Source organism: Hippocampus comes, unplaced genomic scaffold (genome assembly GCF_001891065.2).
Source record: "Hippocampus comes isolate QL1 unplaced genomic scaffold, H_comes_QL1_v1.1 scaffold90, whole genome shotgun sequence".
NCBI lineage: Eukaryota > Metazoa > Chordata > Actinopteri > Syngnathiformes > Syngnathidae > Hippocampus > Hippocampus comes.
In genome coordinates this window covers 847,122-866,932 of record NW_017804912.1, presented here as the reverse complement: position 1 = coordinate 866,932, position 19,811 = coordinate 847,122, and the positions used below count along the sequence as shown (strand labels likewise).

The 19,811-nt window shown below is 46.9% G+C and overlaps 4 protein-coding genes and 1 long non-coding RNA gene across 11 annotated transcripts in view; 3 read left to right on the top strand and 2 right to left on the bottom strand.

Moving 5' to 3' along the window:
* Positions 1-702: 702 nt before the first annotated feature.
* Positions 703-4,165, top strand: LOC109525102 (GDP-L-fucose synthase). Of its 5 annotated transcripts, none has more exons than XM_019885419.1 (10): positions 703-776; positions 1,398-1,544; positions 1,633-1,747; positions 1,849-1,977; positions 2,354-2,427; positions 2,611-2,744; positions 2,923-3,054; positions 3,135-3,214; positions 3,743-3,842; positions 3,902-4,165. In XM_019885419.1, exons 2-10 carry the CDS (start codon positions 1,417-1,419, stop codon positions 3,955-3,957), a joined length of 948 nt encoding a protein of 315 aa, XP_019740978.1. In that variant the 5' UTR covers positions 703-776; positions 1,398-1,416; the 3' UTR covers positions 3,958-4,165. The 5 variants fall into 5 exon arrangements, with proteins under 5 accessions (XP_019740978.1, XP_019740970.1, XP_019740952.1 ...); XM_019885411.1 differs by lacking the exon at positions 703-776 and adding an exon at positions 886-1,028 and having other exon boundaries at positions 1,401-1,544; XM_019885393.1 differs by lacking the exon at positions 703-776 and adding an exon at positions 886-1,038 and having other exon boundaries at positions 1,401-1,544.
* A 75-nt stretch (positions 4,166-4,240) lies between these two features.
* On the bottom strand, positions 4,241-8,597 carry bmb (brambleberry). The gene is made up of 13 exons (XM_019885371.1): positions 8,479-8,597; positions 7,549-7,835; positions 7,133-7,261; positions 6,639-6,824; positions 6,269-6,491; positions 5,998-6,114; positions 5,716-5,895; positions 5,432-5,638; positions 5,211-5,349; positions 5,079-5,137; positions 4,885-4,988; positions 4,701-4,819; positions 4,241-4,493 (listed from the first exon to the last, which is right to left on the bottom strand). Exons 1-13 carry the CDS (start codon positions 8,594-8,596, stop codon positions 4,364-4,366), a joined length of 1,998 nt encoding a protein of 665 aa, XP_019740930.1. The 5' UTR covers position 8,597; the 3' UTR covers positions 4,241-4,363.
* Positions 8,598-8,691: 94 nt separating this feature from the next.
* Positions 8,692-11,281, top strand: pycr3 (pyrroline-5-carboxylate reductase 3). Of its 3 annotated transcripts, XM_019885427.1 has the most exons (8): positions 8,692-8,909; positions 9,338-9,345; positions 9,412-9,500; positions 9,582-9,646; positions 9,944-10,123; positions 10,209-10,421; positions 10,614-10,706; positions 10,968-11,281. In XM_019885427.1, the coding sequence occupies exons 3-8, from the start codon at positions 9,425-9,427 to the stop codon at positions 11,172-11,174; spliced, it is 834 nt and encodes a 277-aa protein (XP_019740986.1). In that variant the 5' UTR covers positions 8,692-8,909; positions 9,338-9,345; positions 9,412-9,424; the 3' UTR covers positions 11,175-11,281. The 3 variants fall into 3 exon arrangements, with proteins under 3 accessions (XP_019740986.1, XP_019740988.1, XP_019740995.1); XM_019885429.1 differs by lacking the exon at positions 9,338-9,345; XM_019885436.1 differs by having other exon boundaries at positions 9,338-9,500; positions 10,272-10,421.
* A 3,335-nt stretch (positions 11,282-14,616) lies between these two features.
* On the top strand, positions 14,617-19,277 carry LOC109525469 (uncharacterized). Its single transcript, XM_019885986.1, has 8 exons — positions 14,617-15,877; positions 16,265-16,391; positions 16,588-16,659; positions 17,023-17,107; positions 17,654-17,775; positions 17,852-18,049; positions 18,142-18,336; positions 19,166-19,277. Exons 1-8 carry the CDS (start codon positions 14,730-14,732, stop codon positions 19,202-19,204), a joined length of 1,986 nt encoding a protein of 661 aa, XP_019741545.1. The 5' UTR covers positions 14,617-14,729; the 3' UTR covers positions 19,205-19,277.
* A 59-nt stretch (positions 19,278-19,336) lies between these two features.
* Positions 19,337-19,811, bottom strand: part of LOC109525474 (uncharacterized) — an 11,011-nt gene continuing 10,536 nt past the window's right edge. Inside the window, exon 2 of the long non-coding RNA XR_002170158.1 lies at positions 19,337-19,619. This is a non-coding gene — a long non-coding RNA (uncharacterized LOC109525474). The remainder of the gene's footprint in view (positions 19,620-19,811) is intronic.

The window sequence follows — 19,811 nt, the reverse complement described above, 5'->3', positions numbered from 1 at the left end:
GAAAACAGTGTTTCACAATCGAGGAGAAAACGGTTGTGTCGTCGTCTTCTCCATCAAATGTCTGCGTTGAAAGAAAAAAAGTACTTCTACCTAGCATGCTCCTCTTTCCTTTGGAAACACACACACACACACGCACGCACACAAAAAAAACAAATGTATTCCAATATTCTGACTGTGGCGAAAGGTAGAAGAATGTAGGTTGTTGCACCATAACACACTATATATATTGTGAGACTTAAAAACAAAATCATAATTTAAAAAAAACAATGTTTTGTGACAACACAATAGAATAATATACTGTATGGCCAAAAGAACACCATACCAACATAATAGCAACACATGGTGGTGGTAGCATCATGTTTTGGGAACTGGGGCCTTAGTCGAGCAGTAAGGAGTTGTCAGTCGTTCCAAATATAAGTCATTGTGAGCACAAAACCTTAAGGCTTCATGAAAAGCCAACTCGACCAGCTAAAGTTTATTTGGTCTTTACCAAGCCCTTTAAGTGGACGCTGATATGTGCTGACTTTTGACACATTTCATGTTTCCCTTTGTTTTTCTATATTAAGCATCTGCATCAACCTAATGAGCGAAACAAAAACTTGCAATGACAAAGCACCAATTAAGAGGAGAGAGAGAAAGTTGCAAAACAAATCAACATTAGTACATGCACGTTGCCACTTTATGAAGAAGCCTGGTGATTTTACACACATACTTGTCCACAGTATGTTGTGAAAACTAGTGAAGGTCGAGAACAAACACTGCAAACGTGAACAGAGGTAACATCCTGGTTGTTAAAGTGAACAAATATGCTATAACGGATTTCCAGTTTCTAACTTCCGCCACACCAGATCGCAATTATGTATTTTATTTTGAAGGCGGAGCCGCTTGTGTTTGTATACAGTCGCAACTTCATAGAACGGATGTCGTATACTTAAATCATTCTCACGGACGATGTTTTTCGTCTTGAATTTACAATGTTAAACCTTTGAACGCGTTCTTGTGGAAGAGGATTCAAGCGATACGACTTTGTACGAGGAGGTACCCATTATATGCTGTCAGATGCTTGTAAAAATGCCCAAGTGCTAAGTGTTAGCTAACATCGACTTTTACTTTGCGTGTACTTCGCGACTTCAGTAAAGCCTCATCTTCTGTCACGCACAAGTGTTCATCCATTCTTTCTAGAATAAACTCGGTCGCTTTAAATGTTCAAATATACGATCTTTATGGACCTTTTCTTACTTAGTCGTTTAAATTCGTTCTATGCCCTGTCTGTCAAAATCGTTACTTTTGACCACTTGCCTTCCTGTAGATTCAGTGACCAGCCCGCGAAATTCTTCCTATATCGCGCAATTTAAAAAGTCTCTTGTCACCTTCTGGCTTATAGTGTGTTTATGCAGTAGAGCTGTAAGTGGTCAGATGAGGGTGTTGGTGACTGGAGGCTCTGGCTTGGTGGGGATGGCCATCCAACGTGTGGTCCAAGAGGAAAGGGCAGGCTGCGAAGGTGAAGAGTGGATCTTCCTGTCCTCCAAAGATGCCAATCTCACGTGGGCGAAAACAAAACACTCAAACAATATTTGGAGGGAGTTGTCAATTGTCTTTTTTTCGTGATCCTTGTATGCTTGGGTCTTCTAGGAGCATGAAAGAGACGCGGGATCTGTTCAAGAAACACCAGCCAAGCCATGTTATCCACCTGGCTGCCATGGTGGGAGGACTTTTCAAAAACTTGAAGAGCAACCTGGACTTTTGGGTACAATAAATGCATTCAGTTGAACTTTCACAGCTTGCCCTTTTGGAATGACAATTGTCAAACTCGCCAGCTCTAACAGCTGTTGCGTTTCTTCTTTTCAGAGGAATAACATCCACATCAATGACAATGTGCTGCAGGCTGCACATGAAGTAGGTGTGGTTAAGGTCATTTCCTGTCTGTCCACCTGCATATTTCCGGATAAGACCACATATCCCATCGATGAAACGATGGTAAGTGCTGTTTATGTGGTATGACATCATGTTTTGACAGCATCCTATTCTGGTGATTATTTTGATGACATCAGAAAAATATTCAGTTCTAAGACAGTGGCCGGAGTCGATTTGTTCATATTTAAAAAACAGATTTTCAATAGAAATTTGTCATTTAAATGGCCTTTTGGGAAGGTCAATCAATCAGTTAGCATTTTGATTGATGTCCAATTCGTGTTCATTATAATCCGGATTTAGAAGAGCTCAGATTCTGATCCGAAGGTGTCAGCTTCATGCATATTTTTATATTTACGTTGCCATGATGCATAAACAAATAGTATCGCTTGAACACTGCCGTGTCATTCGGCCCAAATGTGTTTTTGTTCCTTTTCAACAGATCCATAACGGCCCACCTCACGAGTCCAACTTTGGCTACGCCTATGCAAAAAGAATGGTAGATGTCCAAAACAGGTAATGTATTCAGTCCTTAGGATTGGTGACTTCATAACTGCAAAAGAGGACAAACAAATTGTCCCCACGGCAGATTTCTGAGTTTGAAAGGTTGCGGTTCTCAATGGCTTAGTGGAGAGGAGACGCAGCAGCCTGTGAATGTTTTCACTTGTCTAATAAAACTGCATTGGTGGTGCTGCACAGGGCCTATTTCCAGCAGCATGGTCGTCACTACACGGCTGTGATCCCCACTAATGTGTTTGGTCCCCATGACAACTTCAGTATCGAAGATGGTCACGTGCTGCCCGGCCTAATTCACAAAACGTACATTGCCAAAAGTAAGTTGCATCTTTTTTTCTGTCGGCAATAAACCGTTTCAGCACTTTTGGTTCAAGGTTTTTTTATTTTATTTTTTTTACAGCCGTATTTCCACACAGCAGCACTGTCACGCGCAAGACTTGACATAAAGTGATAATGTGTACTAACAGTATGCACGTGCACCGTTATGCCACGTAGAGGAGGGGAAGCCGTTGGTGGTCTGGGGCTCCGGCACTCCCCAAAGGCAGTTCGTATACTCTTTGGATTTGGCACGCCTCCTCCTGTGGGTTTTGATGGAATATCCTGAGGTTGAGCCCATCATCCTTTCCGGTAAGTTCTTGTCCTGCGTGTTGTGAGCCAAATGAAAACGGCCCAAATCAGAGTGCACTTGTTTTGTCTGTCGACTGCAGTTGGGGAGGAAGACGAAGTGTCAATCAAAGACGCAGCAGACGCGGTTGTGCAAGCACTGGACTTTAAAGGCCAAGTGGTTGTATCCTAACATCAAGTACATGCAAAGGTAATGTCAGTCAAATGTCGTCACGGCCCATTTTTAAGGCTGCGGAGGGTGTGTCGGTGTCGTTCCTCAGCAAAGTTACTTTTATTTGCAGCACTCAATAAACTGGCTTCTGGGAACACGTCCGCAAAACTATTAACGAAACTTTACAAACACGTTGGTCGACTTAATAAAGAGGTGATGCAGTTTAAGGTTCGGACACAATTTTGTTTTTATATTTAGCAGCTCCTAGATCACTGAATTGGAAACTGTTTTCCAAACTAGATGTGCGTGAGGAATTAGGTTGGCAATAGCCGTTTATTTCTAAGTGCTACTGAAAATATAAATTACACGGCACGTTCCAACAAGTTAATTTCAAGAATGTGCAATTTAAGCATTGTTTTTTTTTTTTTTGTCCCCCCCCAAATAGTTTTCACCACTAAATACCGAGTTATACTTTTTATGGCCTGTCCAAACTGTTTCAAACTTGCCCTTTCACTCCAATTGCCTTGACCATCGCTGCAGTATGATAAGAGTAAATCAGACGGCCAGTTGAAAAAGACGGCCAGCAACGCCAAGCTGTGCCGCTATCGCCCGGATTTCCGCTTCACGCCCTTCAAACAAGGTGAGCCTGCGAAGCGGTTTTTGGATCAGGGCTGTCCACTGACTTCCATGTCCTTGCAGCTCTCAAGGAAACCTGCGACTGGTTCGTTACAAACTACGACACAGCTCGCAAGTGAAACCAGTGCTCGGGTGTGGACGAAAACAATCTGTGAGCTTGCTGGGATAGGGACCAGAGAGGTGACGGTCCGGTACTTGCCTGGCTGCAGAGAACAAGGTGCCCCTGAAAGAATGCTACACACAAACCTCAATTTTAGTGCCACGGGTGCTTCAGATTCATTCTTTGTGTTTCACCGCCACATTTGCACATTAAAAGGACCTGCGCTTCACTCAAATCTTTTGATCACACTGTGCCTAATTCATTTGGTAACTTTGACATCCGAGTCAAATATAATAGAAGTGTCAGTTTGAATGTGTTTATTTTAGGTTGTTAAAATTACTACTCCATGGGGGTCATTAAAAAAAAAAAAACACGTTAACCATAAAAAGCTGAAATCCCGCTGATTTCAGAGGTCACATTTGACTTCACGAGTGAAAAGACGGGTTGAGTCTGCCTTCATGAACTCTGCAGTAATCTTGTCCAAACAGCGCTCTCTTCTTGCACGCGGTCCCAGCTTTGGTGATCGAGTTGCAGAGCGGACGTCCCGATAGCGAGCTGAAAAGACCAGCAGTTGTATTTTCACAAGAAAATCAAGATTTTAATGAGACTGCTCATCCATCCCGCACAAATTAAACTGCTTTTTTTTTTTTTAAACCTACAATGCACCATTCAGGTAAAAATCCAAAACAATATTTCACCCAACATGATATTAGCAATGAGTGCAAAAGAGAACAATACAATTGGCTTGTCTCGACCACTGACCTGTTGCTAACTGACGGTGTGGGACTTGCACTTCTGGAGTCATTCGCAATATCGTGAAAGTAATTCAAAGGGTCAAAAGCCCCTTGGGGGTTTCCGGAAGTGATATCATCAATTAGAGCCTTAAAAAAAAAAAGTCTGATTTTATTACTGCACTGTGATTTAAACATTCCTCGAATGTGCTTACTCCTGAACAAATACGCTGCAGTAGAAATGGAGATGCGCAGTGACGAGGGAGACTACTTGCTGCAGGTTTCCTGTGAGACGATCCTTCCGGTATACCAAAATCACCTGGATATCGAAAAGCAAAAACAGGAACCACATTGGTATCACCTCATTCGACTACTTTGACGTTGAACGACGTCGGTAAAAGATTCCCACTTGATGTCGCGCCTTCTTGTTTCAGCGGGTCGTTCCGTTCGATGCCGCCGTGCCCTTTCCTGAGGAGAAAGAGATGCAAAGTAGACCATTTGCAATTAAATTTGGTGGCCGTCTGAAACTTTGCAGACTAACTTTTGAGGCGTTGAGGATGGCGGATATGCGTGATGAGACTTCTGCGGCTCCGCCAATTCAAAAGTAATGAATGGCAATGCAGCAGATGGGTTTCCTCTGCTCGGAAATTGAACCCACAACTGACTCACAAACCAATGTCCTGAGTGGAAAAAAAAAAGGGGGGGTGACATGACAACCAATCAATGTCAGTAAAGTTTTCGCACTCAGCTTTGCGCTCGTACCTAGCGAAAGCGTGACGATCAGCAAGCTGAGACTTGCCAGATCCAGCGCCGGCTGCTGGTTCACCTCCGCCACGGCATTCAAGGGCACAGTGAGCAGCAGTGTGGCACGGGAGAAAAGTGGACACCGCAGGAATGACTGGACGACGGCAAATAGTACAAAATAGCTGGTATGCACAATACACGTCCACATCGCGGTGATGCTTAAACCTGGAAAGACAAATAACGGAGATGGGAACAAAAGAGAAAAAAAGCCAAGTCTAACCTAAGCGCTGTGCGCAATTCACCTGCCCAGCCGAGGTAACTCTGAATGGCGCGAAGCCTTTCCTCGATTCGGCCCTGCGTTTCATCCAGGAAGTGCAGCACGAATCCCAGACTGCTGTTCATGCGCTCCAGTTTGCCCATCAGATCAGTGTAGTAGTGCAACGTCTGGTCCTGGTACTCGAGAAACTCTGACATGCTGTCATCTGAAGTCACAGGTTGGCTCGTGTAAAAAATTTTTAAAAAAGCCAATCACGCAACACCGATCTTTCCAACTGTGGCGCAACTGTTCGATTTGACTTTGATACCCAGTTTTTGATGGATGCTCTGAGCCTGCTGTCTGACATCAGCGAGGTCTTGAACGATTGCTCTGTGGCTCTCCTGCACTTCTGATCCTTGGATCTGCATGTTCTCACTCACAAGAGCTTCAGCAAGAAAGGTTAAACAGTAGTTTTGGGGTTTAAAAAAAAGTTTGGGTACCCCTAACGTGGATTGCATCAATACTACTTCAACCATGAATTCTGCCAACGCTGACTGGGATCCGGCCAGCTCTGGTCTTGATGCAGCAAAAGCTCTCACCCATTCTGTCCGTAATTCCCTGGATAAGCTTGGCCACAAGTTCTTGTCCCGAGGCAATGAGGGCTTTCTCCTGACCCAGACGCTGCAGGTTGTCTCTCAGGGAACTTTCCATTTGACCTTGGCCTTCCCGCAGCTTGGCCTGCTGAGTCTGCAGTGCACTGTGGCCCTTCACGAGCTTGTCCAGTGATGCCGCAGTCATCTCTCTTAGTGCCAATTGGCCATCCTGTCACAAAAACACTACATTAGGGTCCCCCCCCAAAAAAAAAAAAAATCGTAGATCTGTCTGCCTCCGCGCATGTAATTGTACTCTGACTAAAAATGGAAGAGGACCAAGGAAAAAAAAAAAAAAAAGATGTACTGTATGTAGTACCTTAAGGTCCTCCATGGCAGACAGTTGGCTGGCAGCTGAGGCGATGAGCATGTTTACAGTTTTCACCGCCCTGCGCCGAAATAGCTGCTGGCGACTTGCGTAGCACACAGCGCGAGCCCTGTTGCTCACTATGTGATAGGCATTCCAAGTGTCGGAGTCCATGTTTGCTGTACATTCTTTGATAGCCTGAAAAGGCAAATGAGAGCACCCCGTGAGGCCTGGCAACATATCGCCTTCAAGGAAAGGTCAACTCAAAAAAAGAATCCGGTCTGTGTGCCCTCACTAGTCTAAACACGGCATTCCGATTAATATTGCATTTGTGGAATATGAGTTAAGCCATTTTTATCCATCTGAGGGATAGTGGGGGGGTTATAGTCCATGTACAAAATGCCTTTTTTTTTTTTTTTAAATTGGGGGGTGCAGTCTTTATTCATGAGCGCTCAATAGTAAATTACGGTACGTTATTTATGATACTGTAACATTTTGTGGCTTACCATCTGTTCTGTGCACGGATAACTTTGGCGACCCTCAATCTGCGCCTGGCAGTTGAACAATAGGACGCCAAGTTTTGCCAGCTCCTCTTCCGAGAGCGCTTCGCAGCTTGCCTTTAACTGAGCCACCACCTACAGAGCACAGCTTGTTAAACTGCCATCGCGCTTGCAAGCAAGACCATTTGTATGATGCAGCTGCGATGGCGTTGGGAACCAAAATCGGAAATGAACAAAGCTTCAATTTTTACTTCCCGTAAGTAGAGGGGCCACATGTTCGAAAACGTGTTGTGAGTGAGACATCCTCTTACCCTGAACAAAGCTTCAATTTTTACTTCCCGTAAGTAGATGGGCCACATGTTCGAAAACGTGTTTTCATCGTTTATAGTTTTGATTTGAGTGTGAGTGAGACATCCTCTTACCTTGTGGTGGCAGCTATCTAAAGGACTTAGCTCCATCTGCTTGGCCTCAGCCAGGAACTTCTCATCAGTGGTCGCCATTTCAAACCGCGCTTCCACAGCTAGAATTGAGGGATCTGAATCTGCAGGTGGAGGAGGAGGAGGCAGCGAAGGCGCTGCTGCCGTTCCTCCTGGAGGATCCTCCTCCTTCTGCCTCAGCCACTCAAAGAGCCCAGTGACTGCTGGAAAGCTGCTGGCAAGGATGCAGAGTAGCAGGAGGTAGTTGTAAGAGGACGGGAGGTGAACCATGTCTGCAACAATAAAACATTGGCTCAATAACTTAAAAACGTGCACTCTACATATTTCGACATAAATATAACGATTAGAATGAGTCGTGATTCATACACCAGAGGAAAACGCTCTTAAAATATTTTTGTTCAAGATTGCACCGGCATTTGTTGAATAATAGGCTTATGTTATACAGTGTATGAACTTAAATCACTGTATAATTTGAAACAATATAATTGGGAAAATGGCTCAGTCGTCAACGAGGCTTTGCTTTGCCCAGACATGCCCGCTGTGAGGCTGAGGCTCACCTCACACGCGCAGTTTCAAAATCGCTCCTTTCTGCACCGATAACGTTGTGGTCAACGACACACATACTCGCCAAATGATTACTTTAAAAAACGGCACGCAATTTTAAATAGTTGCACTCGTGATGCATGCATCTTTATCTACATCAGTAACAGAAAGTTAAGGATTTTTGTCTTTCGGAGTCAAGCTCAGGATGAAATTACAATGAACTATGTAACCTTTGCAGGTGAACTCATTTCAACCTTTTCTACACCTTTGATTCGCTACAAATTTAACTATATGACAAAATTCGTGACAAATCGAAAGACGTGCTGGTGTACCATGACTTTTTTTTTAAAAACAACAACCAAAAAAACCCACCTGTCATTTGATGTTGCAAGACAACGATTAAGAGTGACCCATTTCTTGGTGCTGTCCACGGCTGATGGAAATAATTTATAATTTTGTAAACCACATCCCCACGCTTCACAACAAGCATACAACCAATGGGATTACTCGATTATCAAAAGTGGGCGGGCTAAGGGTGCGCTCGATTTCTTTACAATTGACAGGAAAGTGCTTCTAACGCACGTTTAGTACAGTGCTGCATGAATTCTCCTCGACTTGACACCACATCCTTAAATACCATAATACAATAAGGTCAGGCATTTATTCGTACGCTACTATTTGGGCGAAAAAAGGGGCCGCCCATATCGCGCAGCGTCAGCACAGCAGTGAGGTCCAAATCAAGCCAAGTTTCCTGACAGCGTTGCACGAGCCTCCTTGTTTGGTTGGTGAATCGGAAACCTCTGGTGAGTCCAGCTAATCGAAAGTTATCATTTCAACTGTACGGTTGTCAACCTCTACTCAAGCGGATCACCGTCAAGCGTTTGGCGATGTCTCTCCAGAGTTAAACTCGGCGTTTCATCCATTCTCTGTTGAGAGTGCTGTATAAATAAGCCTTCCTCTGCTTGTGTTTTATGAGCATGGTAAACAAGTGCAGTACAAAAACTCTTGCCGCGTGTCGCTAAACGCAGATGTCGGCGTTGGTCGCGAGACAACCCAGCGCACCGTTGCTGCATGGCCGGTTTACCGACGTGCTCAGGTGGCGGCCATGTTGGCAGGGGCGACATTCCTTTCAAATCCATCCATCCATCCACTGATCAGAACTAGATATCACGCCAAATAGTGTGTCAACATACAGCAACTGTTTATAAATTAGGCTTCATCTTTGTTTTAGGTTGTCCCGTTAGTTCATACACCCAAGAAAAGGTGCTTGCCTCGAACGCTTGAGCTGACTGACTCCTTCTCAAGCTTGACCCTTGAGATGGACTCCCAATTACAAGTTGGCTTCATTGGTGCAGGGAACATGGCTTTCGGCATTGCGAAGGGCATCTTGTCTGGTCAGTAATCAATACCTAACATAACTCGCACATTGGTGTTTCAATTTAGCGTTGATGATCTTACATATTGTCTCATTAAAGGGAATGTTCCCCCTACGAATGTCAAAGTGAGCGCGCCGTCTCTCAGGAACCTCGGACGCTTTCAGGTAACATCTCGTTCCGATCGTGTGTTTTGTTTGATGACAGTTAAATTCATGTCAATAAATCAATTTATGTTGCACTTTTCATAGAATCGGTGGCACTGCGATATGGCTGATTAATCACCGAAAATATTTAAAAAAAATAGAGCCAGTCAAGTTTGTACATTTTTATTGTCAGTTTCTTCACATGCGCTAGAAGATACAAAGTAATCAAACGTGCGTTATCGCTGAGGTAAAAAATAAAAATGTCTATCCACTTGTTAAAAAATAAAAAAGTACCGTAACAAGTGTCTTTGCTTTCAGGAGCTGAACATCTCCACAACTCACTCCAACACTGAGGTCGTGTGCAGTTGCGATGTTCTCTTTGTAGCAGTAAAACCTCATTTAGTTCCAACAGTTCTCAGTGAGATCTCGCACCACGTCACCGACAGACACACGATTGTCTCCGTTGCCGCCGGAGTCACGCTGGCAACATTAGAGGAAGTGAGTGCCCAAGCACGTGACCTTTACGTGTATCAAGTCAATGTGATCATCTTTTTTTTTTTTTTTTTGTATCACCTGTACAAAGCTCCTGCCCGAGGGTTCACGTGTCATCAGGCTGATGCCAAATCTTCCATGCGTGGTTCTGCAGGGGGCACTCTTATTTACACGGGGGACTCATGCGAAACAAGAGCACGGTGCTCTATTGTGCTCCTTGTTGCAGCGCTGTGGTTTGGTTGAAGAGGGACCCGAGGCCTGGATTGACATCCACACTGGACTGAGCGGGAGCGGAGTTGCCTTTGTGAGTGTGTTTGCTTCAACTGCTCCAAGAACTGAAGTATGACAGTGTGCACGTGGCCAGTGGCGTACATGATATGTCATGTGCTTCACTTCCCATCAGCTGGATTTCTGATTGTTTTTCACCGGCGCACTCTGCAAGTCAACCTGTTCAAATAATCACCGTGTGAGTGAATGGCATTATTTTCCTCTGCAGGTATACCTCTTTGCAGAGGCCCTGGCCGAAGGAGCAGTTAAAATGGGCATGCCCGGCGCTCTCGCCCATAGAATTGCATCTCAGACTGTTCTGGTCAGTTTCATGGACGCGTGGACTGTCAATATTGATGTTAAAGCTCGTCATGATCATTATTAATATAGCCGTATGGGCAACGGCAGCTGCCATAAATGTACAATTATGTTCAAAATCATAGCAGTGTGTTTAAAAACCAAAGTCACAAATAAATCATTTGACTTGGGATTCGAGTGGGCTACCAAAGGCATTCTGCGGAAATCAGACTGAATCCTATCAAATAATGTTGGCATGGATAAGTGCCACTTCTTTCTGTTATAGGGTGCTGGTCAGTTATTACTTGAGTCCGACAAGCATCCAGCTCAGCTGCGTTCGGAGGTCTGCACCCCAGGTGGCACAACCATCTACGGGCTTCATGCGCTGGAACAAGGAGGTGTGAGGGCATCAACCATGGCTGCCGTGGAATCTGCAACTGAGAGAGCGAGGGAGCTTGGTCGAAAGACAGCGGGATCAGGAAGCATGAAATAATACCTGTGCACATCCTCTTCAAACTCTGTAAAGTCTTAATTGCAAAGTATGCTTTCTTCTCTGTTTTGCTGTTTAAAGATTAAAATATTTCTTTTGTCATCTATCCTCAAAATATTGTTTGTCTGGTCAGTACATTGATATTTAAAACGTATGGGGGAAAAATCTAATGATTTCAAAAGTAGAATTTTACGGTTGTTAATGTCTGAAATGTAAACATAAATGAACATTGTTTCAAAAATAATTGACGGAATGACTCGTGGAAACCAAGTTGTCTCTCCCAGTTTAAAGGGGCGTTCCAATGCACTTTTCCTGGTCGGAGATCGGAAAAGTCCGACTTCGTATCGTTCCTCGAATGTAGCATAATATCGGTACAATCGCAACTCAACCATGTCTGCCATCCGATTACAGCCGATGCATATTCGCTGTTCTGCATTAATAGCTCGCATATTCGCAGATTATTTTTTTTCATTTAATATTTTTTCACACGTTTTTTTTCTGGCAACCCTTTTCCATGGAAAAGCGATGTTGAATGTTTCTCAACGTTTTTCACGAATTTCTTTGTGTGTGCGTGTGTGTAAAAAAAATAGAAGAATGAAAATTAATCAATGGCTGACTAAAGCGTTTACTCGCGGAAATTCTTGAATGAATGTTTATCAGCATTTTGGGAAAAAAAAACTCATGAACATGAATAAAGGGGCCACTCACGCTGTAGTCCCCAATTTCTACATGTCCAACTGACTTAACCACAAAATATTGGTACTCGCTTCGGTTCAGTTACTATAAGCAATGGCCACATTTTTGAAACGACACTTTTATTTCAGCACTTTAGTGACATCACCACGTCACACGAGCAAGGCGCGAACGTGCTTTTGTCCCATACCCCCATGTTGACACATCATCACGAGCATGCGTCCAGCCTCTCCTCGTCTCCTTCCTTCCTCCTCGCCGTAGTCACGTTTCGTCCACTGGCTGCTGCACCCGCACGGACCAGACCAAAAGGACAACAGTAAGTCAATGTGCCACTGACTACTGCGACTTTGGGACTCGGGCTTGTTTGCTGCCATTCGTTGGAGTAGTAGAGCGCGAGGGGATCCAAAATGATCCGCCGCCGTTTTTGGGAGTCTGGCCATGTGTTAGCCACTGCTAGCAAACGGCTCGCGAGTTGAATGGGGCCCGATACCGGAGCGGCGGAAAGCGGGGCTCGCTGCTTTTGACGTAATAATGGTCTATTTGAAACGAAATGACGTCAGCGCTGCCTCTTTTTTTTTCTATTACATCCGGTTGATGGTCCGAGGCTTGTAATGAGGCTGCGACCGAATGATGACATCGCTGCCGAGCTTCTTCAGCAGCCTCCTGCGTTGCGCTACATCTTGCGCGACGTCCTCCTCGCGACGGCGACGTCACTCCTAAATTTTGAGGGCAATGGTGGCTTTTCCCCGATCGTCTTTCGGGCTCAGTCAGCCCGACCTTGATTCTGTTACGATGGTCCGCTGCTGTTCAAAGGGTACGGAAGTCAATCTTTAACGTCACCACGACTACGGTGCTGAGCTTGAGCTCGCCCAACGTGATTTTTTTTCTGTGGAGGTTGTTCCGGGCTCATCTGTTCCTCTTCGAATTATCTTCAATTTGTCGTCATCCTGAAGATGTTGCTTTCACGCCGTCTGTATCGTAGAATTAATCGGCGGTTCTTCTTTTTATGGAAAAAAGGCTGGCACAAATGAACAAATCAGTTCACTTTCTCTTTCTTTCTGAGGGAAGATTTGTCTTGAAAATTGAACCGCTTTGAAGTCATCTCGCTTGGCGGGACAGACTGTTGGGCTTTGGAGGTTCAACTGAAAGCAATGAATCTATCTTTATTTGAGCGTATTTATTTTGTATGTATTACGTCCCAGTCACCGGTTGTTGTACTTTGCAAAACCGAGATGTGTTTATTTAACTTTCTTTTCCAATCGCTTGCGGTTAACCGGATAAGAAGAGCATTTGAGCAATTGATTTTAGACTTGAGAATTGCATCTTCCCAAGGACGGTGAGTCAAGACCTCGATTGCCATGCGCTGCTTGACTGCAGCAAATGACTTCCCAAAGACGACCCGCAATCGGCAACGCAAGGGGAAAGCATTTCCTGCATTCACATCACCCAAACTGCATGGCCTGCTGCATGATGTCCCATTTCGGTCATTGTGAACGGTGCCTAACCTTGTCGGAACAGTTTTTTTTTTTAACCGCTCGTCCATGTTTGTCAGGGGCCCGTTTCATTTTCGAGACTGAAGATGTGTCCGCCCTTGTTGGCCGCATGAAGCGATCCAAATCAAATTTCAACCTCCGACTTGATTGATGGTTCAACAGTGTCAATGATGCGGTCTCACGCATTCTTTTTGACAGCAACTGTGACGAAAAAGTAATTCATGCCTTCGTCACATCCCGGCTGGGTTACTGTAACGCACTTGACTTTGGAGTCAGCCAATCCTCCATTGAGCGTCTCCAGTTGGTCCACAATACTGCCGCTCTCCTCTTGACTGGTGCTCGTAAGACGTAGCACATCACTCCTCTGTCATCCCTATGTTACAGCACTTTGCATAGAGCCGTCGTTGTTTTAAAGTGCTCTAGAAATAAAAAATGGAGTGAAATGAAATACGAATGTGTTGTTAAAGATTGCGCGCGCACACAACACGACATTTTGATTGCACGTGGCAGCCAGTTCAGTCTCGCTATTCCGTAGCAAAAAGCGCAAAGCTTCCTGACAGTTTGCTGCCCACCATTTCCGACTTTGAAGGCGCATCGCCGTTTTCATGACTTCATCGGCAAGAATCCGTCTTTTATCAGCAGTTCTGTGGCTCTTGAAGGGTTCCTCGTATTTTCGGTGGCTCGCTCACAGGTTGAGTTGTGATGATTCTGCACCAGAAAGCCGATTTCGTTCTGCTTGCCGAGCTCATTTGCATGATCGTTTCGCTCCCTCGCATGCTGCTTGATGATGTCGTTGAATCGGATTTTTGCTGCCATCGTACGCCAACGATGACTTTCCAACCTTTGGTCTGAAGTGAAATCAGCGTCCCAAGTTTGAAGTTTCCCTTTCACACTTGTCGCAAACAGTTCAAGGTTTTTGATGCCGCCAGACTTCCCACATCGCGTCTTTCTCTTTACTTGCAATTGGCAGTTCCAAAGTCACCGAAATTAGGCCCACAAGGCATCTGGAGCGGCATATCCGAAACGATGATTTATTCTTGGTGTTATCAAAGTCTGTAAATAGCGACTTTGTTTACATGAGCAAGACCGACCTCACTTTTGACCTTATTCAAGATAAGACCTGACCTTGTGTTTTTTTTTTTAAACTCCCAATTTGAGTTTGTGTTGAAAGATCTGCATTTCTGTCCTGAAAATCAAAATGCGGCAGTGCTGCACTGCAGCAGATAGTGGAAAAAAAAAAACCTTAAATTTGCAAAGCATGCGTGAAAGGGTCTTGGGTTCTCTGTCCCTTCTGCCCAGTTTGTTCCACTTTGCTGCAACTAATACACGAGCCTGTACTTGTTTTCTATTTTTCCTGCTAACTGATCAAAAGATGTCACAGAAGACCCCCCAGTGTTCTGCGGCCGCTCTCTTGGATCCTAATAAGCCTTCCAACCAGAGTCCGGCGGATTCCGGCGCCATCCCGGCCGCCGAGTGTCCAAACTTCGCCCATCAAAATGGGGGAACGTCGTCCTCCCCGGAAAGCGGAAGCTCCAACGGCGATACCAAGCGAAGCGGGAAAAGGCGGCGCAGCAAGAAAAGTACGCGCAAACCGGAGACTCCCCGCGACGCCGACGTTCACGGCGGAGCCAAAACCGAAGACAAGTCGGAGCGCAACGCAAGCCCGCCGCCCGAGCGCCAAGCCGGACCGATTGCCCTGCAGGCGGAATGCGCCAACGTGTGGTTCCAGCGAAGCGTTTACGAGCGAGCGGAGAGCCTCTATCAGTGCTGGTTGGCGAACTCGGCCAAAGCGAGCGGCGAGTCGAACGGCTCGGCCGCCGGTCCGCCAAACGCCTCCGCGGCCGGCGAGGTCCCCGTGAAGAAAGCTTGTCGACGAGACGGAACGCAAGAATCCTCGCAGTCGAGCGCTTCAAACTCTCGGTGCGGCTCGGTCCTCCCTCGGGGCTTCGTCGCGGCCCGAGCGCCCGAGGAAGGCCACCACCGGTCTCCGGCGCCGCCCACTCCCGTAAGCGCTCGGCCCCGGCAGAGGGCGCCCCCGCCGACGACTAAGCGGGCGCTTAACGGGCTGTCCCCCGTTTTCGCAGAAATGTTTGGAGACATCTGGCTGGAGAAGCCGCTGTACGATCGCGCTGAAGCCGCCTTCTACCAAAGCGTGTTTGGCAACAATTCTCGCCAAGGCTCCTCCGGCATGTGCCGGCCCCAAAGCTCGACGGAGGCGGCGCCGGTGGAGCAACAGCGACCGGCGCCGCAGGCCAAAGCCGAAGTGTTTCACGCTCTGCACCCGATCCAGGAGGAGGACGAGCCCGCCGAGACGCTCGGCAAACAAGAGCGGCTCGACGCGGGAGTCGGCTACTTTCTTCACCCCGACGGCGAGCGCGTGTGGTTGGACAAGTGGAGGTACGACGCGGCCGAGATGCGTTTCCACGCCTGCCGCGGAGCCGAAGAACCCGCCAAAGCTCGCCGGCCCAAAACGGACGACACCTCGTCGCGGCCGGACGTCACCGTCCGGCCCGGGGAAAAGTATGATCAAAGCCGCAGATTGGATAAGCGTCAGACATTTCACTTCTTTTCATTCTCATTTTCCTCTCCGTCTGCTTAACTTTTTTTTTCTCTTCAATTTTCTTTTTTTTTTTTTTTTTCATTCAGTTCATTTATTTGCTGTACGTAATTGTTTCGAACGATTGTTTGACTCGGCCATCGTCGCGTACGATCTCACAAATGCCCTTTTTGTTGTTGCTTTTTGTGTTTGCCGCCGTTCAGAGTCGTCACACGCTAGTCGAGTTCACGGAACGACTGAAGAGTTTCGCGCCACTCTGTCATCACATCAAGTGTACACAAATTGTGAATGCTCGGCGCCGTCTTGTCCATTCACGCCGCCGCTGCTGCGCTTCCTTTTTTGCTCTTCAGCAACATGAGCGCCGTTAACTTCCCGGGCCAGGAGAAGATCTGGTTTGAGAAAAGTCGCTACGATGAGGCAGAGCGCCGCTTCTTCGAGCGCGTCGCCGGCTCCTCGCCGTCGGCGCCGACAGTCTGCGTAAGTGGCCGCCGCCTTGTGCGCAATTTCAGTCAACTTCTAACGCAGCCTGACTCTGAAAACTTGTGGTCGATTAGGAAGCCGTATTTCTCTCGCCCTCAAGAGTCAGACTTGAGTTTGTCGCGGTTCCGTCACCGCTAAACACGAGGCGCGAGTTTGTTTTCTCCTGACATCTCAATTCGTGTTGGATCTTCAGGATGCGGGTGCGAACGCCATCCTCCAAGACATCGCTCGTGCCCGGGAGAACATTCAGAAGTCGCTTGCAGGAGTAAGTTTGCGTTGCTGTGCTTTTCTGTCACAATACACAACACACACACACATAATTTTGCTGCTGCAAATTGGGAATTTCTCCGTTGTGAGACAAAAAAAAAGGCTTTATTATCTTTTCTGTCACAAAACGTTGGCGACGTTTGGCTTTCAGGTGAAATTTTAGGACGAGGCTCCAAAGCCATTCACAGGGGAACTTAATGTGACCTTCTCGAAACTTTTGAATGCACGCGCCCAATTTGCTGGCACCTTTTATTTTCGGAATGAATAATTTGAATGGAAAGGAAGAAGAAAAAAAAAGCCACGCCAATAAAGCGATCGTCTGGCAACGATCACGAAACGGTCGCCCTCCTTTCTGTGGCAGAGCACCTGCAGCAGCAGCGCCGCCGATCAAGAAATGATGTCTCGAATCAAAAGCCTGGAGCTGGAGAACAAAAGCTTATATCGAGGTAGGTCCATTTTCAAGAAAATTAGCTTTTTCCCCCCTGGTGTAAAATACCACCTGCGTGCTTTTAACTCATTCACTCCCAAAGACGTCGTTTCAGACTTTGTCCAGAATTGGCTGGTACTGTATGAGTTAATTAATCCGTCCAAATATGCCAAGCGCAGACATTTGTGAATGAATTCTGGATCAGGGTGGTTATGGAAGTGCCGTATTTCAGAACTGAACCAGTTTCAAGAGCCAGAGGCAATTTTGGCGCTGGAAAAAGAAAGAAGTGGCACTTGCAACTGGTCCGGAACGAGCGTTAGCACAAGCGCGGTGGAAAAGGGGCCAGTGGCGTGGCGGTCGTCGTACTACGAGTGGTTGACAGTGCAAAGTTTTTTTTTTTTAATCAGATTAACATGACATATTTTTTCGGTCTATTTTTTTTTTTTTTTTTTTTTTTTTTTTAAACGATGAGAAAAAGTGCCCTCAAAAATGCAGCAGTTTGATGCGCAAATTGGTCCCGTCCTAATTTAAAATGCAAATTCTGTCTCTTTGTTTTTGCCCTTAGTGGTCGAAGATTTGAGGGCATCGTTTTCCAAGCTGGAATGTCGAGTAGCCGTCTTGGAGAAAAGCCCCGCGGCGGCGGCGGCTGTGGCGCCGGCCGCCGCTCCTTCAGTCCCTTACACAAACGTGAGGACGCTGACTTTGCTTCCTCCGTGGCCGTCGGCGATCGCCTTGTGAGCGACCTTGTCAATAATGCGTTCAGGGAACCGCCGTCCAGCAGACCGGCGGCCTGGCGAAACAGAACCTCGACGACGACGACGATCTGGACTTGTTTGACAGCGATGACGACGACGAAGAGGCCGAGAAACTCAAAGAGCAGAGGTTGAAAGATTACGCCGAGAGGAAGGCCAAGAAGCCCGGCGTCATCGCCAAGTCGTCCATCTTACTGGACGTCAAACCGGTAAGACATCCCGACTCGAAACGGCCTCCCGAGGAGCCGTGAACGTCCTGAAAGCCAAAAAAGCATTTCGTCTTCCGCTCGCGTCTCTTCAGTGGGACGACGAAACCGACATGGCCAAGTTGGAAGAGTGCGTGCGCTCCGTGCAAGCCGACGGTCTCTTATGGGGAATGTCCAAACTGGTTCCTGTGGGTTACGGCATCAAGAAGCTTCAGATCTCCTGCGTGGTGGAAGACGACAAGGTTGGAACGGACCTGTTGGAAGAAGAGATCACCAAGTTTGAAGACTACGTAAGTCGCCTTCCGCGTACGCGCCGCAGCTTTTGCCGGGACGTGACAAAGTCGCGACAAAAGACAACCGCCGCCTGAACTCTCGGCACACGAGCATTTTTGTCAGCGCCGACGCTGTGTCGACGCGGACGGCGCAGGCTGGAGAAAGTGAACCGAGGCTGCCCGGTTCGCAGCTGACTTGAGTTGAGGCGGGCAAACCTTTTCAACTCGGCGTATTTTCATGAGCATCCGGCGCACCGTATTCAAAGGCCAAACTAGATTGTTCATTCAAAGTTAATAATACAAATAAGTCAATTCATTGCGCTCAGCTTATTTATTTGACTCAATGAGGTTGACAACCGAAGCGCTCTCTGCATTCAGAGCCCTTCCATCCATCCATTTTCCGATCCGCTTTATCCTCATGAGGGTCGCGGGCGTGCCGTCTTCAGGCAGTAGGTGGGCGACACGACCGGCCCATTGCAGGGCGCACACAGACAAAAATCCAGTCATGCCCACAATCGCATCAACAGATAATTTGATCGATTCACTGACGGTGCGCGAGGAAAGCGAAGAGAAAACAAACACAAGCACAGGGAGAACATGCAAACTCCCCCCAGGAAGGCCGAAGCCGGAATCGAACGCTGCGCCGCCGCACTGTGAGGCGGACGTGCTAACCACTTGTCCGCCGTGTCTTCCCCCCCCCCTCTCTATTTTGAATGTCGTCAAATGTTTTTCAAGAATGCTTCATAGAAGGGACATCGTCCACTGTCGTTCTCAACGGCGAACATGTGTTTTGGCGTCCCAATATTTCGGTGCAACTCATCCGAATGTTTTGCTTTTGCCGTTTCAGGTTCAGAGCGTCGACGTTGCGGCTTTCAACAAGATTTAAAGAATTGTCTTCTCGTCCTGTCCATTCCCACACTTCATTTTAATGTCACATAATAAAAGATTCTTGCACTGAGGCCCGTGGCTTTTTTTTTTTTTTTTGCCGAGCTCTCGGCATCTGTAAACGTCGCTGCTTGTCAGTCGATGGCGCGGAGGTTGACCGTGGCTTCCGCTCCGAGCCACATCGCAGGGTAGAGGGGCTGCTCGAACTGGGTCTTCACCCGGTGCAAGAGCCGAAATCCCTCAGTCTGCACCGCATAGAAGCAGAGCAGTCCTTCGTCGTGGTGCAGGAAGACGCCGATTCTACGCCGGCGGAAAGCCCGATGGTCTGATTTGCGTGGACGAAGCTGTAAGACGAACCGCTGCAGCAAAGACTCCACGAGGAACAGTTGTATCCCAGCCTGCTCATTGGACGAGCCCTGGATGGAGGGGGGCAGAAAACTATTTGAACACACTGACAGAAATAATTTGCATTTTCGAGGACGTTTAAAACAAAAAGCACTTCAAGCATTTGCTTGTTGAGAAAACAAAAGCATCTGCCATCGAGTTTCCATTTGTGGAGCGGCCTCAGACACCCGAACAAGAAATCGGAAACGAGCATCCCCCCCCCC

Coding starts and splice junctions, on each gene's coding strand:
- bmb (XM_019885371.1), bottom strand. CDS start 8,596: ATGCTTGTTGTGAAGCGTGGGGATGTGGTTTACAAAATTATAAATTAT. Junction 5,639..5,715: donor GAGTTACCTCGGCTGGGCAG/GTGAATTGCGCA, acceptor TTGTCTTTCCAG/GTTTAAGCATCACCGCGATG. Junction 4,820..4,884: donor TGCAGCGTATTTGTTCAGGA/GTAAGCACATTC, acceptor TTTTTTTTTAAG/GCTCTAATTGATGATATCAC.
- LOC109525102 (XM_019885419.1), top strand. CDS start 1,417: ATGAGGGTGTTGGTGACTGGAGGCTCTGGCTTGGTGGGGATGGCCATC. Junction 1,748..1,848: donor AGAGCAACCTGGACTTTTGG/GTACAATAAATG, acceptor TCTTCTTTTCAG/AGGAATAACATCCACATCAA. Junction 3,215..3,742: donor ACTTTAAAGGCCAAGTGGTT/GTATCCTAACAT, acceptor CCATCGCTGCAG/TATGATAAGAGTAAATCAGA.
- LOC109525469 (XM_019885986.1), top strand. CDS start 14,730: ATGTCACAGAAGACCCCCCAGTGTTCTGCGGCCGCTCTCTTGGATCCT. Junction 17,108..17,653: donor GAACAAAAGCTTATATCGAG/GTAGGTCCATTT, acceptor TTTTGCCCTTAG/TGGTCGAAGATTTGAGGGCA. Junction 18,050..18,141: donor TCTTACTGGACGTCAAACCG/GTAAGACATCCC, acceptor GCGTCTCTTCAG/TGGGACGACGAAACCGACAT.
- pycr3 (XM_019885429.1), top strand. CDS start 9,425: ATGGACTCCCAATTACAAGTTGGCTTCATTGGTGCAGGGAACATGGCT. Junction 9,501..9,581: donor TGCGAAGGGCATCTTGTCTG/GTCAGTAATCAA, acceptor GTCTCATTAAAG/GGAATGTTCCCCCTACGAAT. Junction 10,422..10,613: donor GCGGGAGCGGAGTTGCCTTT/GTGAGTGTGTTT, acceptor TTTCCTCTGCAG/GTATACCTCTTTGCAGAGGC.